This window comes from Choloepus didactylus, chromosome 21 (assembly GCF_015220235.1).
Source record: "Choloepus didactylus isolate mChoDid1 chromosome 21, mChoDid1.pri, whole genome shotgun sequence".
Taxonomy (NCBI): Eukaryota; Metazoa; Chordata; class Mammalia; order Pilosa; family Megalonychidae; genus Choloepus; species Choloepus didactylus.
The window spans coordinates 2242436-2260390 of record NC_051327.1 but is presented as its reverse complement, the minus strand read 5'-3'; the positions used below and the strand labels follow the sequence as shown (position 1 = coordinate 2260390).

The window sequence follows — 17955 nt, the reverse complement described above, 5'->3', positions numbered from 1 at the left end:
TGGGGTGTCTGGTTTTGTGTCAGGCCACCCCTGGAGATGGAGGTTGATGCCGTCCTAGGCCCAATAGTGGAGAAACCTACAGAATGGGTTTTGTTAAGGCCACCGCCTTACCGTGCATGACAGCTGGGGGCCAGGTGGCAAGATGTTTATCTAATCTGGTGAGTTTAGGAGATGAGAGAGGATCTGTGTTGAATTTGTCCCTCTGTGCAGTACGCCATGTGGAGATGGCTTTTAGATGGTACATGGACAGATGCCTTTCATCTCATTGGTAATTACTTATGTTGAGATGTATGAGGAACATATATAATTAGTAACTTCAAACCTGTGATTTTGTGGGCATTATTGCTTAGGACAAAGCTAATGTAGGTATTTAAGTGAAAATAAGAGTGAGTCAACTTAAAGAAAGATATTAAATAAATGAGAGTGTAATTGGTACCCAAATGCAGCCCAGATAAGATGGGGGTATGCAAAGTCGGTCCTTGTGCATCAAGCAGTTAATCCCCGGGAACTGAAAGCAATCAGCAGTCTTCAGCTCCAGCCCATGACCTCCCTTTTTTTTTTTTTTAACAAGAGGCCTCTGTCTTCAGAGACATCTTCTCGGAGCTTCTTCAGCCTTCCAGTGTGAGCTGGACCCAAGAAGCCAGAAGGTACTGGAAGCAAGCAGTCAGCACAGACACATCATCAGGTCCTTAAAGTCTGGAGGCTGGTCTGGTCACCTTTGAATTTGGAAGTCCTGTCCTGCAGCATTTTGGTAAATGCCTCTGCAGCCTGGGCCACGGTTTCACCACCCATGCCATCAGTTGGACATTTAATGTTGGAGTGAGCTTTTTAAGTTGATCTCTCTGGGTCTGAGATTTTGTTTCGACTTAGACTATCATGTTGGCCTATGAAGGGGTCCACCTGGTCTCCCAGCTATTGTCAGTGATCCTACTTACCGATATGCAAGTCTTTGGAGAGATGGCTCTTGGGTTTTGATTCGAAGCTTCTGGCCGGAGCTGGTAAAAGTGCCAGTTGGGAAGCAGGTGATGAATCGTCAGGATGAGGTTCCTGGATCTGTGGCATTGTCAGGTGTCCCAAAGTTTGAGGAAAGTGCAGAATGAGTTTCTTCACCCTTGTGGCCACCTTCTCTTGTGACCTTTTTAACTTTCACTATCAAAATAATGAGCTCCCAGTGTAGTTAACTTTTTTACAGTCTGTAATGGTGGTGTCATTGTGAAAGAAGATATCTTTCTTCTTTACAGATACACATGACATGAGGTCAGGGATTTGCTTTGAAAAGGGAGAGAAGAAAAGAGGAAGGAGGGGGCAGAGATGGAGGGTTAAGGCAAATGGAAAAGGGACAGATGAAGCAGGTTTGAGAAAGTTGTTGCATTTGGGAAATGGCTATCTGGAAGTTTGTTATATTATTCTCCCTACTTTGGTATATGTTTGAAAACTTCTACAATAAAATGTTTTAAAAATTATTTTTTAAGTTTCCAGAAATTTAGAATCAAAGTTTTAGGTTCAATCTGGCACCTTCGATAGAAAAACGTATGAAAAACTGTACCCTATTTTAAGTTCGTTTTGAAAAAGGTGTTGCATTACTTTTAAAATTCACCACCCCTGCCTCCACGATATGTCTTAACACAAACCAAGTGAGGGGCCGCAGCAGGCCACGCCAGGCCCATGCCTTTGGGGGCCCTGACACTTAACCTGGTGGCCACAGCTCACCCCATATCATTCTATACTAAATATCGTTCGTATATCGCTATCTAAGCGTTGAGTTGCGTTTGACTGGTTGGTATACTGTTGCAGACATTTGATTAACTATTCTGTTCATTTTAAACACTGCAGTTTTCTTTTTGTACTTGGAAGTCAATAATTTTTTTTCAGACCCTAAACATGGCATAGGCCATTGAAAGAATAAAAGCTAGTGAGAGCTGACCCACATTTAGTGCTGACTGTGAACCAGCCATTGTTCTAAGCACCCTAGGAGGGAGGTGTAACATTGTCTCCATTATTCAGATGAAGAAACAGAGACATCATGTAGCTTGCCCAAGGTTGCACAGCACATCTGGATTCAAACCCAAGGAGCTGAGGTCCAGGGCCCAAGCTCTGAGCCACACTCCTAGAAAGCTTGTAGGTCACAAGTAGGTCTTTCCCACAAATTCTATCTTTATTGGATTTTTCCATATTGAGGGAAATTCACCCCCACAGCCCAGCCAAGGGATGAGAGACTTTCTTCTTTTGAAAATACATCTCGGCTCAGCCAGATGTTGCTGACTGTGGCTCCAGGCAGAAGCTGGAGCCCCCCGAAGACTGTGGGGAGGGCTGCCCGGCAGAGCTGCCCCTGCTGGCCCAAATGGCATCTTGAGTGAGTGCCCCACATGGGGATGCAGCCCTGGGGGCCGCCGACCTGGCAAGTGGAGCCTGGGCTGGACTTCAGCCTCTTGCCTCCACCCTCCTCTGCGGCCCCCTGGCCCATCTTCTTGGGCTCCTGATGGTTAGGGAGAGGACCAGGTTTAAGCAGCAGGTCTTGGGGCCATAGGCCCCCTTTCACCACAATGAGCATCAGTCCAACGTGCAGCGTTGACAGAACAGCGCGATTTCCTCTAAGGCAGAGAGAAGTGAGGGTCTTTGAACTAAATGGCAGTAAGGCCCGGGGGAGCCAGGGGGCCGATTGGCATTTCCACCCCCAGTGCCTTTCTCTTTCACATCCTGCTTTAAGTGTAGTGCCTGAGGGGCAGGGGCATGTCTTTGCAGAGCTGAGAGAAACGGAGCATCTAGTGCCCACCTTGCTAAGGGCAGTCGAGGTGTCCAGACCTGCAATCAGTTCTCCATCCTGGTTTAGAGATGGAGCTGGCTGAGGATGGGGGGAACTCAGCTGTGGCTCACATCTGGAGTCCCAGATGGGGTTTCCCAAGGCGCCTGGTGCATGTACTCTGCCACGTGTGGCCCAGCAGGCTCTGAACACTTACCTGGCAACCCTCATTACTCACCTTCCCTCCCAGGACCAGCCAGACTGGCCCAGCAGGGCTGCTTCCAGCTGGCAGCGAGCAGGATGGCAAGTGCACGGCGCCTCCCGATCAGCCTGGCAGGGGATCGGGGTGAGGATGGTGTCAGCCCCTGTGCTGCCTGCTCCCCGTGTGGTTTCTGTCAGGGTCACAGCCTTCCTTCTCAAAGTCCTCTGGGGCCATGGTCAGTGCCAGCAACTTTGGCCTATGGACCTCCTTCCTTTCCCAGTGCCCCAGACTCGAAAAGTACATCTTGTGAATGACCTCTTCAGGAAAGATGGTTTTGTTTTGCTTGGGGACAAAGGGAAAGTGCTGGCACCTGAGTCATCAACAGTATGTCCTGGGTTTAAAAGGAAGGTACAGGGAGGAGAGTCCCTGGGGTGGGGTCCCTTGCCTCTCAGCTTGATACAGACAGCCTTTTGCAGGGAGCCCACACCACTCCTCTGCCAGAATAACTTAGAAGTAGCACAGGAGGTTGTCTGAATTCTGCATCTGTGTTCTGTCTCACCAGGTGCTTCCCTGTAGGGCTGACACTGGTCATGCAAAGGGGTGGGATGGATTTTACACCACCAGGAGCAGTGGATGAAGGAAAGGGCTTTGCAGGGAAACCCACAAGGCCAAAGTCAGAGATGCTTTTGAGCTCTCAGGCTCCCTATCACCCCCAAAGAAGTATGCCTGGCCAGGGCAGTTGCTGGATTTGGTGAGTGTCGCATTGCAATGGAGAGCCCCCCAATCCCATGTGTCTTCCTTCATAGGGGACAAACGGTGGTGGTGGTGAGCATCCACAGGCTGCTTGTGCCGGGCAGTCTGGGTTTAGGTGACACTGTCTGTAAGAGTCATCTGGAAAAGCCAGTTGCTGGGCACCTGGGGACAAAACTGGGTACCATAGGCTTTGCAGCACCCCCCCGCCTTTTCCTGCCAGGGAAGGTCAGACCCATGAGAAGCAGCACTTGGGGTACCCCTTCTCCAGCTGGCCATCTCTCCATGCCAGTCCCAACACCCAGGGAGAACACCCAGAGTCACTGGGAACAATTCTGTAATAGTCGTCAGTATTTACTGCTGGCACGCTGTGCAGTGTGCTTCCCGTGCATTGTCTCATTGAATCCTGACAACAACCTCTTGTACTATTTTCTATTATCCCCATTTTACAGATGAGAGTCCTATTATTATTATTATTTTTTTAATCCTGGGTTGAGCCCCTCTCTTAAGGAGGCAGCAGAATTAGACCCTAACTGGGGTCTGACTCCCAAGCCCTGCACCATCTGGCTCCGGTCTGAATGGGAGTCACACGTGGGTCCTTAAACCGGACGTTTTGTGGCCTGTTGAGGGCCGTGGGATGCCCTCATCTGTGCTGTGGATGGGAATTACTCGTTGCCCTTTGAGGGATCTCCTTGCCCGTAGAATGAGAGGGTGACCCTGCTATGGAGTGAAAGAGCGGGGCAACTACAAGATGCCCCTCCCCATGGTACAAGACCAACAACCCCAGACGCCACCCCAAAATGTGGGGCAGTGACCCCAAAGGATGTCTCCACAAGATCCAAGGGTGTGGCTATCACCTGGATACCACTATGGGGGGAGGGGGCAATCAAAGTGTCTTCAGCCCAGAGAGAGAGAGATTGTGACCCATCTATGACACTGTCGCCAAGAACTCGGAGGAGACATTGGCATGACTGCCACTAATTCTTAGCATTTCAGGGCTGGGATGAACTTTAAAGCTTTTCTAAACCAGTGCTTTCCATCCCTTTCCCCGCGGTGGCAAGCAGAAAGTGATCATGTTTGTGTCATGCGCTGTGTCATGAGGTGGCTTGTGGCTGAGGGCTCCAGCTGCCCCAGCCCAGCCCAGGCTCCCAAAGGCCAAGAGTGCTAACCTCTCAGCTCACCTGAAGCACACCTGTCGGGACTGCCCTAGTCCAGCCTGTACCTGCAGCTTAATCCCCACAACCAGCCTGGCACTCAGCAGCTCTTCCTGCCTTGTTGCAACAGCCCCCATGGGAGCGTTGTCCACTCGTGGCTGTTTCCAGTCTGAGGGTCTTACAGTGTTGCAATCAGCATTCTCACTGCATCCTGCTAGGAGACACACACACACACACACACACACACACACAAACACACACACACACACACACACACACGAAGTAGAACTGTGAGGTCATGGGCTGTCTCATTTTAAATGCAATAAAGCCTGCCAAATTGCATCCCAAATGGCTGCACCAACTTAGCCCCATCAGCACATAAAGAGGCTCCCTTCCCCAAAGCTTGGCCAATACTTGCTATTGCAAAGTGTTTTAAACTTTGTGAATCAAATGGCTGCCAGACAGAAATTTTGACCTTGCTCTGACAAGTATAAATTTTAAAATGTAATTGTTATTTTTAATAATTTTTTTTTTAATTTTTTGTCTCTTGGGAATATGTAAACTCTACAAAAGCAGGGATTTATTTCTTCACTTATTTTGTTCACAGACAAATGCCAAGTACCTAGAACTGTATTGGGCACACAGTAGGTACTTAATAAAGATTTGCTGGCTGAATAAATGAATAGGTTAAACATGATATGGTCCAAACTCCAAAAGGTACAAAAAGAATAGCTAATTTTTAAAAGGCTCCTTCCCCTCCTGTCCCCCTAGCTGCCCAGTTCCCCTCCTTGAAGGCAATTCATGTTATCACTCTCTCCAAAATAGTCTATGCATGCACAAGCAAAGACCTCTATGCTTCTTTTTTCCTTTTTTTACCCAAATGGATGTAGGCTTTATATATTGTTCTGCCTTTGCTTTTCTCACTTAAAAATGTACCTGGCAAACATTCCCCATCTCTGGTCAGCTCAAATGAGACCAATGCATGTCCCCTGCCCGGAGGACTGTGGAGGAAGCCACTTTTCTCCTCGTCTCCATTGGTTACTCTGAGTATGGCTTTATGGGAGAACCCCTAGATGTCCATGAATTGCAGCCTTGGGTGAATGAGATGCAATTATGCACCTGGAGGAGGCAGCCAGCCCCATTGCTACACCTGGGACTCCCCCAACACCCACCAGAGCAGGTGCCAGAGGTCAGGTGTACTATCCAAGTGCATTGGCAAGAGGTGGCTGGAAGCCAGATGCCTGGTTTCTATTTCTAGATCAGCCTCTGACTCTCTGTCACCTTCTCGGTGAGTTGGGCCTGACGATGCCAATCGCAGCATCCTCAAAAGGGTAGCATGAAGATACGTGGGAAATGCCTTGGAAGTCATCCTATGTCTTTGGGCCTGCTCACATAGGCCAGGTGAAAAACAATTAGAGAATTTCCTAAAGGGTGGTAAGCAAGATGATTTTAAGTAGTACACAGAGGGGACCCTTTTTAAATAGATAAAATTATTTTAATGTGTATTTAGGAAAGAAATGTCTTAGCACATCAAACCTGTTATTTTACAGGCACAGTATTGCTTAATTTTCATAGTACTACTTAGGATGAGGCTACATTTATTTTAGCAAAAATAGTGAGTGGATGTGATATTATCTATTAAGTAATGATACACGTGCTTCAAGGGAGTAGTTAGCAAAAATCATGAAGGTGATAAGAAAATGATTGACGTTTGGGATACTTTGAATTAGCAGGTATTTGGGGGGGTTGAATAACAAAATCAAACTTACAAAACTTATATGAAAAACTCATCTTAAAGGTTTCTTTTTATTTCATGCCAACATATAAGACACAGTAAATCGGGGGCCAGCAAACTTTTTTGTAAAGGCCCAGGTAGTATTTTAGGCTTTGCAGGCCACTTAACAGCTCTATGATAAATTCTTCTTTATTTTTCTTTCTTTTTTTTAACTTCATTTATCAAAAAATTAAAAAAGAAACAAACAATTAAAAAAAAATTTCAAACAAAAACTGTCTTCATTTTTTTTTCAAACAACTTTCTTAAAATATAAAACATTCTTAGTTCAAGTGCCATACAAAAACAGGTCTTAGGCTGGATTTTGAGCTCTAATTGGCAGATCTTTGCAGTAAATTGAGGTCTTCACTGAGCTTAATAGCTGCTATTGCCCCAAAGCCAAGTAAAGGGACCCATTTATTCATGACACTTATTTATTAATAGCATATTAACGTATTACTTAGTGCCCCCCACCTGCTTACAAATTCATAGATTTCTATGCATTTAGTATGTTTCACTTCACTGCAGCTTTTTTTTAAGATGCTCAAATTTCCCATCTTTGCCAGTAAGAGCCCCTTCAAGGAGTCCTTTTGATCAATGCCACTAATCTTTGATACCTTCCTTGCTTTCTGGTAGGATAAGATATCCCAATCTCATCTTGGATATTTCTTGCACTAACACTGGTATCAGCCATTTTTCCAAGAAGCCCTGGTTCCTTTCAGTCGGGAATGGTATTTAGAGACCAAAATCTTGGTGCTTGGAATGTACATAAGAAATATTTAAATCTATAGAAAGAAATTCTGTCCAGGGCAGGTCCCAGTCCCTGGAGAGCTTCCAGCCGCCCCCCTGTAGCTCTCCTTCACCATCTCCAGCCTGGAACCATAGCCTCGTCTACAGCTCTGAGCCTGGAGCTGGGCTTGAGAACAAAGAGGCAGTCATGTGCTGTGCAGCCCCAGCGAAGGCAGAGACATGAAAGAGTTTTCAATAACCAGAGTCAAATCGATTTGCAGGTTAACCTTCAATTAGCTATAAAAATCCAGCAACCAGAACTCTTATTCCCTGATAAGCTTGGATAATTGAAGTTTTGCTACAAAAATAAGTACAGGGGATTTTAATGAAAGCATCTGACCTACAATTTACAGGGGTCACAAAGTCAGGTGTCCACGTAAGCCGAAATGGGGAACTAAAAAAATGAATAAAGTGGGCTGAGTGTAAGACAATAGGGAGTGAGGAGAATCTAGGCGAACTGAGGTGCACATCTCCATCATCTTTCAAAAGATGAAATCCAGATTTTTTAAATATTAGAAACCTCATGATTTCAAAATGGCAATGGATTTAAGTGTTTTTTAAAAAAACTTTGAGATATAATTTACATACAATAAAATTACATCCGTAAAATGGGTTAGTTCGATGAGTTTATACAAATGTATATATCCAGTTACCCACCCATCCCACTTAAGAAAAGAACATTGTCATCACCCTCCAGAAGGTTCCTTCGTGCATCTCCCAAGTCAATCCACTGCTTGCCCCAGCCCCAGCAATCACTGATCTTTTCTGTCACTGTAGATTAGTTTGTCTTTTCTAGTGCTTCCTATAAATGGAATCATATAGTATTTACTGTTTTGTGTCTAGCATCTTTTACTCAGCATATTCATTCATGTCATTTCATGTATCAATAGTCCATTCCTTTTTATTGCTGAATAGTACTCCATTGTATGATATGCCACGATTTTATTTATTCACCTGTTGATGGACATTTGGATTGTTTCCAGTTTGGGGCCATTATGAATAATGCTGCTATGAACATTTATGTACAAGTCTTTTTGTGAACATATGTTTTCCATTCTATTGGATAAATAGGAGTGGAATAGGATGTGTCTCTTTTATGTTATAAGAAACTGCCAAACTGTTTTCCAAAGGGACTGTACCATTTTGCATCCCAACCAGCCATGTATTAGAGTTCTGGTTTCAACATTCCCATCAATACTAGGTATTGTCAGTCCCTCTACTGGGTAGTTATCTCTTTGTGGTTTTCATCTGCATTTCCCTAATGACTAATGATGTTAGCATCATTATGTTAGCATCATCATTAATGATGTTGAGAAACTTTTGACATGCTTATGGGCCATTCATTTGTCTTCTTTTATGAAGTGACTTTTCGAATCTTTTGGCTATTTTTTCTTAATGGGTTGATTTCTCATTTTTGAGTTGGAGGAGTTCTTTATATATTTTGCTTGCAAGTTTTTTTTTTCAGATATATATATTACAGATATTTCTCCCAGTGGTTTGCTCATTCATTTGCTGAACAGTGTCTTTTGAAGAGCAGAAAATTTTAATTTTGATGAAGTATGTTTATCCGATTTTTTTTTTATGATTCTTACTTTTAGTTTCTTGTCTGAAAAAAATCTTTGCATACCCCAAGGCCACAAATATTCCTTTCCTATATTTTCTTCTAGAAGTGTTATAGTTTTAGCTTTTAAGTTTGGGTCTCTGATCCATTTCTAGTAATGTTTGTATGTGGTGTGTGGGAGAACTTGAGATTCACTTTGGGTTATATGGAGAGCCATTTGTTTCAGCATCTTTTGTTGCAACAACTGTCCTTTCTGCATTGAATTTCCTTGGCACCTTTGTGGGCCTATGTCTGGACTCCCTATTCTGTTCCATTGATTGATGTATGTATCATTACACCAATATCACACAGTTTTGATTACTGTACCTTAAGGTAATAAGCCTTGATATCAGATAGCATATGTCCTCCAACTTTATTCCTCTTTTTCAAACATGTTTTGGCTAGTTTAGGCCCTTTGTATTTCCATATAAAGTTCAGAATCTGCTTGTCAATTTTTTCAAAAATTCTGCTGGGATTATATTTGAGATTGAGTTGACCCAAGGGATTAATTTGGATTTAGTTGACATCTTTAAAATATCAAATCTTCTCTATATTTATTTAGATTTTCTTTAAGTTAAATTAAAAACACACACACTAAGTTGCCAAGATAATTAAATGGGGGAAAGAATAGTCTTTTCAACACATGGTGCTGGGAAAATGTGATATCCACATGCAAAGGAATAAAGTTACCCACCATCCCACTTAAGAAAACATAAAAATTAGACAAAACATAAAAATTAACTCCAAATGGATCAAAGACCTAAATGTAAGTACTAACACTATGAAATTCTTGGAAGAAAACAGCCATAAATCTTTGTGACCCTGGATTTGGCAATGGAGCGACAAAAGAAAAATAGACACATTGGACATCATCAAAATTAAAAATGTTTTGTGCTACAAAGGATACCATCAACAAGTAAAAAGGCAACCCACAGAATGGGAGAAATTTTTTGCAAATGACATGTGATAAAGAACATGTCTAGACTCTATAAAGAATTTTTACAATGTAGTAATAAATCCAATTTTTTGAAATGGGCAAAGGATCTGAATAAACATTTCTCTGTATAAGATATACAAATGGTCAATAAGCACATGAAAAGATGCTCAACATCATCAGCTTTCAGGAAGATGCAAACTAAAACTACAAGAAGATTCCATCTCACACTTTCTAGGATGCCTATAGTCAAAAAGAAGGACGATAACGAGTGTTGTCAAGGATGTGGAGAAATTGGAACCCTCATATATTGCTGATGGAATTGTTAAATAGTGTGGTCTCTTTGGAAAACAGCAGGTGGGTCCTCAAAAGGTTAAACATAGAGGTGCCATGTGACTCAGAAATTCCACTCCTGGGCCTATTCCCAAGTGAGACAAAAACGTGTCCACGTAAAACTTGTACACGAGTGTTCAGAGGCATTATTCATAATAGCCAAAAAGTAAAAACAGCCCAAATATCCATCAATTGATGAATGGATAAATAAACTGTAGTATGGCCATAAAATGAAATATTATTTGGCAATAGAAAAGAAAAGAAGTACTAATCCATGCTACAATTTGGATGAATCTTGAGAACATTATGCTAAGTAAAATAAATGTCACAAAAGACCATGTATCGTATTGTTCTGTTTATATGCAGTGCCCAGAATAGGCAAATCTATAGATACATAAAGTAGACTGGTAGATGCCTAGAGTTGGAGTGAGTAGAGAAAATGGTAGGGGCTGCTAATGGATACAAGGTTTCTTTGGGAGGTGATGAAAATGCTTAAAAATTGATTGTGGTGATGGTTATACAACTTTGTGAATGAACTAAAATCCACTGAATTGCACTTTAGATGGATGAATTATATGGTATATGAATAACAAGTCAATAAAGCAGTTATTTAAAAAAAATGTTTAAAAAAAAGAAAAGAAACACCATCTAACAAAAAAAAAGAAATTGCAAGCCCAATACATTTCATGGGTCATCCATTGGCGACCTTTAGTTCAGAAGGGGATATAAGAATTGACCCTATGAATAGCGTTTATATGTCTTTTGTCACAATAACAAGTAGAGACACACATGGACTCCCAGTTGTCCTTCCCCCAGACTGCTGAGTCAAATCTCAGGAAAACGTTTTCCTCTGAAAGTGAGCAGATTGTTTTCTTCAATAAGAAAAGAGAAGCAGTTGTACACAACACTTGCTGTTTTTGCGTTTGCTGCAAGGAACATTTACCACGAGTTCAAGGCCAAGGTATAGATAATAATCTGTGATTCTCAGAAGGATGACGGTGTCTACTCTTTCTGTGTCTATGGATGGCTCACTCTCTGCTGTGCTTGCCTGGGTTGTTTTAATCTGTAAGCTGACTCAAACTCTTTTATCACTAGCTGTGCCTATATCCCCAAAACAGACCATCTTTCACCTTGGGGGTGAAAATCTCGCAGGAACAACCTAAAGTTCTTTGCAGCATTTATTGATTTTTACTTGGCCAATGACCCAAGGGACAGAACTAATAGATAACTCAGAATTTAAATTTCTGTTATTTGCCTACCACTGTCACAAATTTTGCTGCATATACTAATATTTACTTAATCATTTTCTTTAAATGTTTCCCTTTTTTTTTTTAACCTGAGCTCATTTAAAATACATAAAATACTTGAAACCGGTATGTCTTGCCATAAAAAGAAGCTCACTCTTAAAAATGAGCCCAGTGAAAACAGCATGGTGTTCATTCTAGCTAGATACTGTTGTCTGATTAGGTTCTGCTCCCTAGGTTTCATGTTAAACTGGGAGATTAGCAAGAGGTATTTAGGACCCGTTAGGACAAAGCTGAGACTTTCTCTTGGTCCTAACCAGAATGATTAAATGAAAATTGAAAGGGATAGACATCAGAGAGGCCCTTTATTTGTTTCTTCCACAACTATTACACCATGGGGTGTTGAACTAAACAAGACAGATGAAGCCCCAGTTGTTTTCAAGTTTGCAATAGTGGAAAATAATATATAAGAATGAAATAAGATGGGAAGCACCTTGCACGGTACCTGGCTCAGGGTAGACACTCAATACTTTGAGGTTGCTTTTGTAATTGTTATAATAATAATTATTATTATTTTATGATTTTAGAAGAGGGAGTAGGATGTCTTGGGAAATGTGAGGGTCAGGTTAGTCTGTAAACTTCCAGCTTACAGCCGTGATGCTCTGGGCACGCACATAGTACTTGTTTCTCATCAGAGAGCAGAGGCAGTGGAGTTGGAGGGGAAAGCCCTAAATGCTTTAGCCAGGAGGCTTCCTGGAAAGGGAAGGCGAAGATGTTACTGTGTCAGAAAATTGGGTCAGGTGTGAACATACTTGGGAAAGTTTAAAATCTCTGCTTCCCGGAGCATAGAAACCTTATCCATTTTGCTCATCATTGAGTCCAGAGGGACAAATTCCATGCCTAGCATAGGCATTCACTAAATGATTGTTGGATGGATGCACAGATGCATGGATGGGTGGGTTGGTGGATGGTTGGATGAGTGGGTGGACAGATGGTTGGATGGGTGGTGAGAACATGGGTGGACGGATGGGTAGTTAGATGGTTTGGTGAGTGGTTGGATGGACAGGAGGATAGATGGAGGGATGGATGGTTGAATATGTTGGTGGGTGGTTGGATGAGTGGGTAGATGGCTGGGTGGTTGGATGTTTGGATGGGTGAGTGGAGGGATGGATGGTTGAATATGTTAGTGGGTGGTTGAATGGGTAGTTAGAAGGGTTGGTGGGTGGGTGGGAAGGTGGATAGATGGATGGGTAGTTAGATGGGTTGGTGGGTGGTTGGATGGACAGAAGGATAGGTGGAGGGATGGATGGTTGAATATGTTGGTGGGTGGTTGGATGGATGGGTGGGTGGCTGGGTTGTATGGTTGGATGGGTGGGTGGATGGATGGATGGTTGGATATGTTGGTGGGTGGGTGGGTTGGATGTTTGGATGAGTGGGTGGATGGATGGATGGCTGAATGTGTTGGTGGATGGTTGGATGGGTGGAAGGGTGGATGGGTGGGTTGTATGTTTGGATGGTTGGATATATTGGTAGATGGTTGGATGGGTGGGTGAGTGGGTAGATTGGTGGATGCATGGATCACAGGAAGGAAGGCAGAAAAGAGGGAAGGAGTGGAAGGGCTGGGATGTGTGGTTCGGTGTGCCTGTCTCCAGTGCCCATGCTCTGGTCAGAGCTGGGATGTCCTCAGATGAGAGGTTGGTACTGCATCTGATATGGCTTCCCCGTGTCTCTGGGTAGGTACCACCATGCCTGTGAAGAAGTACCTACTGAAGTGCCTGCATCGGCTGCAGAAAGGCCCTGGCTACACGTACAAAGAGCTGCTGGTGTGGTACTGTGACAACACCAACACCCATGGCCCCAAGCGCATCATCCGTGAGGGGCCCAAGAAGAAGGCCATGTGGTTCGTGCTCACCCTGCTCTTCGCCTCCCTCGTCTGCTGGCAGTGGGGCGTCTTCATCCAGAGGTACCTTAGCTGGGAAGTCAGCGTCTCCCTCTCCGTTGGCTTCAAGACCATGGACTTTCCCGCCGTCACCATCTGCAACGCCAGCCCCTTCCAGTAGGTGATCTCCGAGCGTGCGGCAAGACTTTCCTTTTCCCTTTTCTTCCTTTTCTTTCTCCTTTTTTCTTCATCTTTTCCTTTCTTCCAGCTTCTCTTTTTCTCTTTTCTTCCCTCCTTTCTCTCCTTATATTTTTCTTTCTTCTTCTGTTTTTTCTTTCCTTCTTTCTTTTCTAGCCTGCCTTCTTTTCCTCCCTTTCTTTCTCTCAATCTCTTACAGGAAGTAAGAATCAAAATTCATAAATTTCCTAGACTTAAAGGAACCTCAGTAAAATATCTGGTAGTCCCTGCCTTCAGCATGCCTATTTATTTATTCAAGATGTGTTTGTTCAGCCCCTATTATATGCCAGGCACTATTCTAGGCACTGGAAACATGGCCATGAACAAAACAAAGTCCCTTTCCTCTTCATACCGTAGCAGAGAAAACTATCTTTTTTCACAAATATTGAATTATTTATCATTGTGATGACTTTAAAAAAAATACCATAAGCGAGTGCTTATGGTTTGAGGAGAATTCCCCGAGGGCTGAGTAGATGTTAGCTAGGCAAAATGGAGAGAGTGCCCCGATTGGAGGACACAGCATGTGCAAAGGCCCCGGGGTGAGGCCAATCTCAGGGCATTCAAAAAACTGAAAGAAGAACCAGCACAGTTTAGCCACAGACAACATTCTTTTCCAGTTATTGTAAAGTCCCTCCTTTGTAGTCATATGGCTTCAGCGTGCTTGGAGCCACACAAGACAACCCTTAATAATACTGCCACCACTCCATGCCAGGCACTGTTCCAAGTGCCTTATCACACCACTTCATTGAATGCTCCCAATGACCCTTTGCAGAACTTTTATCTCCCCTCTCCTGATCATATAGATGAGAGAACAGAGCCTCGGAAAGGTTAACCTGCTCAAGGTCACACAGCTATTAAACAGCATGTCAGGATTCAAACCCAGAGCTCACACAGTGACTTGCCAAGCCCAACAGCTGCTGTGGTTATCTAGGCTATAGTAACCCCACTCTCGCTCCCACTCTTCCCAATCCTTCCCTTCCTGTGTGCACACCGGTGGCTGGTTTAATGGTGAGGGGACAGGAGGTGTCAATGCCTGGAGCCAACGTTAGCTCTGGCTGCCGTCCAGCTTTGTACCAGGAGGTTGGCCTGAGTCCAGGGATTTAATGGACTGCAGGAAGTCCTCCAGCCGGAGCCAGCCTATACCGCCCTGGTGATCACACATCTGGGGCAAGGGCTTGTGTAAATTGAGCAGGAGGTGACTGGGGCGCAGGAACTGGAGGCCTCCAATATGGGGCCAGATGGGGACACTCCCCAGTGTGGATGCAATGCTGCCAGACTGGTGACTATTTCCAACACAAGAGCCCCTGCAAATTAGAAGAAAATACTGGAGGCCAGCCTCACAGCCCCATGGACCTTCTCCCTCCTGAAACTGGCTCCCATTCCCAACATTGCTGCTTGAAAACTGGGACCCCCGGGATAACAGGTCTGCTCCTCTTCCCAGCACTCTCTATCCCTTCCCAGGCAAGTGCTATCTGAACCCTCTGCACAAACAGGGGCCCATAGGAGCCCATCAAACCAGGTTCCAATCTCAGCTCTGCCCCTTATCAGCAGGGTGACTTTCGGAAATCACAGCCACCCAAAGAGCTTCAGTATCCTTATCTCTATATGGGGATGATAATAGAGTGTGGTAAAGATTAAATTAAATAATACATAGATATCATCAGCACCTGGCACCTAGTAAGCAATCAATATGATTCTTTCCCCACTAGAAAGTGAATTTCATAAAGAAAGAGACCAGGCCTGTCTTGTTGGCTATGTTTCCTCTGTGCCTTGCATAGTGCCTGGCCTATAGTAGGTGCTCATTAAATAATTGGTCAATGAATGAGTGAATGGGTAGGTGGAAGGACACATGGATGGATGGATGGATGAATGGATGGATGGATGGAGAGGTGGATGTTTAGCATTCTTATACATGGTAGCAGACTCCAGTTGTCCTGCCGTCTGCATGGCCAGGCAACAAAAGGCCACCACCCCGGCTCCACTGACCAGCTCTCTTTCCCACACAGGTATTCTAAAGTCAAGCATTTACTGAAGGACCTGGATGAACTGATGGAAGCAGTCCTGGAAAGGATCCTGGCTCTGAAGCCAGCCCATGAAAATGCCACGTGGGCCCTGAACTTCACCATCTGGAACTACACACCCCTGGTCCTAATTGATGAGCGGAACCCCCACCACCCGGTGGTCCTCGACCTCTTTGGGAATAACTACAATGACTCAGCAAGCAGCAGCCCAGCCCCTGGGAGGACTTGCAATGCCCAGGGCTGCAAAGTGGCCATGAGACTCGTAAGTGGCCCCAGGCAACATCAAGCAGTGGGCCCTGTCCATTGAGGCTAGCGGAGTTTCTTTTCTGTAATAATTTGGGTCTTGCTGGGGGTAATGCAGGCTAGGAGCCAGTACCTATTTTGTATTTGCAGAACTCTTTAAAAAGTAGAAATAGCTGATATGTCAGCTGAGACTCTTTTGGATGCAAGTGACCCAGCTCAACCTAATTTAAGCAAAGAAGGGAATTCATTGGCTCACATAAGTGAAAAGTCCAGGTGTGCATTGAGTTCAGGTGTGGCTGGATCCAGGTGCTCAAATGCTGTCATCAGGACTCTATCTCTCTCCATCTCTTGGTTCAGCTTTTCTCTCTGTTGACCTCGCTCTCTGGCAGGCTGTCTCCATGTGGAGGTCCTTGGTCGTGCCAGACTTACATTCCCCCAACTCAGCAACCTCAGCAGAAAAAGAGCTGCCTCCCAGTAGCCCCAGCAAAAATCCTGGGATGCATTCATCAGGTCACATGCTCATCCCTAAACCGATCATTGTGGGCTACAGGATGGTCTCGGTTGATTGGTCAGTCCTGGGTCATGGGCCCTGGAGCTGAGCATGATGTCAGCCTCTATCAGACCACATGGACTGGGAGAGGGGGAAGGGTGGTTCCCTGGAGAAGAAACCAACTCGTTATCAAAAGACAGGGACATGAATATTGGGCAGGTGAAAAAATATGGCTGGGCAATACAGTCAGCCACAAAAATATTCACTGCCCTGCACTGGGATGCTGGGACACCATTAGTTCTGGGAGACTGCTGGTGAGAAGAAGCATTCCCTGTCTGGGCCCAGGAATCTGTGTTGTTAACAGGCCCCTAGTGCTTGATGATCCACCTTGGTTGGGGACCCAGGCTGTGGGCAAACACTCCCCAGAAGTAGGTGCCACCACCTGGTGTGCCCACCCATGCAGTTAAGGCTCCCACATCACCCTCTTCTCTAACACAAACCAGCAACTAGCATGAGGCTGCAAGTCAGGACTCCTGGGTCCTGGCACCAGCTCTGACCCTCTCTTTGTTTCTTAGGGCTGCCTTAACAAAGTACACAAACCAGGTGACTTAACAGAAAGTTGTTGCTCACAACTCTGGAAGCCAAAAGTCTGAAATCCAGGTGTCAGCAGGGCCACGCTCCCTCTGAAACCTGGAGGGGAGAATCCTTCCTTGCCTCTTCTAGTTTCTGGTGTTGGCGGCCATCCGTGGCATTCCTCGGCTTGTAGATGCCTTGCTCTAACCTCTGCCTCCGTCTTCACACGGGCTTCTTCTCCTCCATTCACCCTAAATCAGGATGCCCTCATCTTAACTTGAATACATCTGGAAAGGCCTTATTTCCAAATAAGATCACATTCATAGATAGCAGGGGTTAGGACTTCACCGTATGTTTTGGGGGGATGCAATTCAGCCCGTACAGACCCGATGCCCTATTACTCTTTGGTGCAGTTACGTCATCTGTGAAGCAGGCTCATCCCTGGTGGCTGCACCAGCTCTCAGGCCCCAGGCCCTGTGGTAGGGAACAGGATGCAGGGAGGTGGGGAGGGGGGTTTGCTGCGGTTACTCCTTGCTGAACCTCTCCTGGCCCTGGTTCCTTCATCTGTTTGATAAGGATAATAACAATACCTGCCTTATAGGGTGGTGATGAGAACTGAATGGGATGATGGAGGGAAAGCACTGAGAACAAAGCTGGCACAAAGCATGGCCTTATTATTATCTCCCCAAGGGGAGGCAGGGAGGGCTTCGGGAAGGGCCAGACCTGAGGCACTTCTCGTGGGAAAAGGGCCTCTCTCAGAGGGTTTCTTCTAAGGACAGGCCCAGTCTGGCCTGCCTCTTGGGGAGGGCTGTGTAAGAATGTAAGGAGAAGCTCCTTGACCTGCCTCCTGGGTTCTGGAAGGAAGGCCCGCTGGAAGGACCAGTGGTGCAGAGTGGCTGAGGCCGGAGTTGCAGGGCTAGTCTGTCTTGTGTCTGTGTGGTGGGCTGGACTGCATGGTGGGCAGCAGCAGTGAAGCAGAAGAGGGGGCCCTGCAC

General features: G+C 45.1%; 1 protein-coding gene across 6 annotated transcripts in view; it reads left to right on the top strand.

The window, feature by feature from the left end:
- The window catches only part of SCNN1B (sodium channel epithelial 1 subunit beta), a 55610-nt gene that overhangs the window by 20591 nt on the left and 17064 nt on the right, over nt 1–17955 (top strand). For 3 of the 6 annotated variants that reach the window (XM_037815216.1, XM_037815210.1, XM_037815213.1), the window contains exons 2-3: nt 13255–13573; nt 15640–15916. In XM_037815216.1, the coding sequence (XP_037671144.1) occupies nt 13255–13573; nt 15640–15916 (596 nt within the window). Of the gene's footprint in view, nt 1–571; nt 752–13254; nt 13574–15639; nt 15917–17955 lie in introns of all 6 variants that reach the window. The other 3 variants (XM_037815211.1, XM_037815212.1, XM_037815215.1) reach the window with 2 other exon arrangements.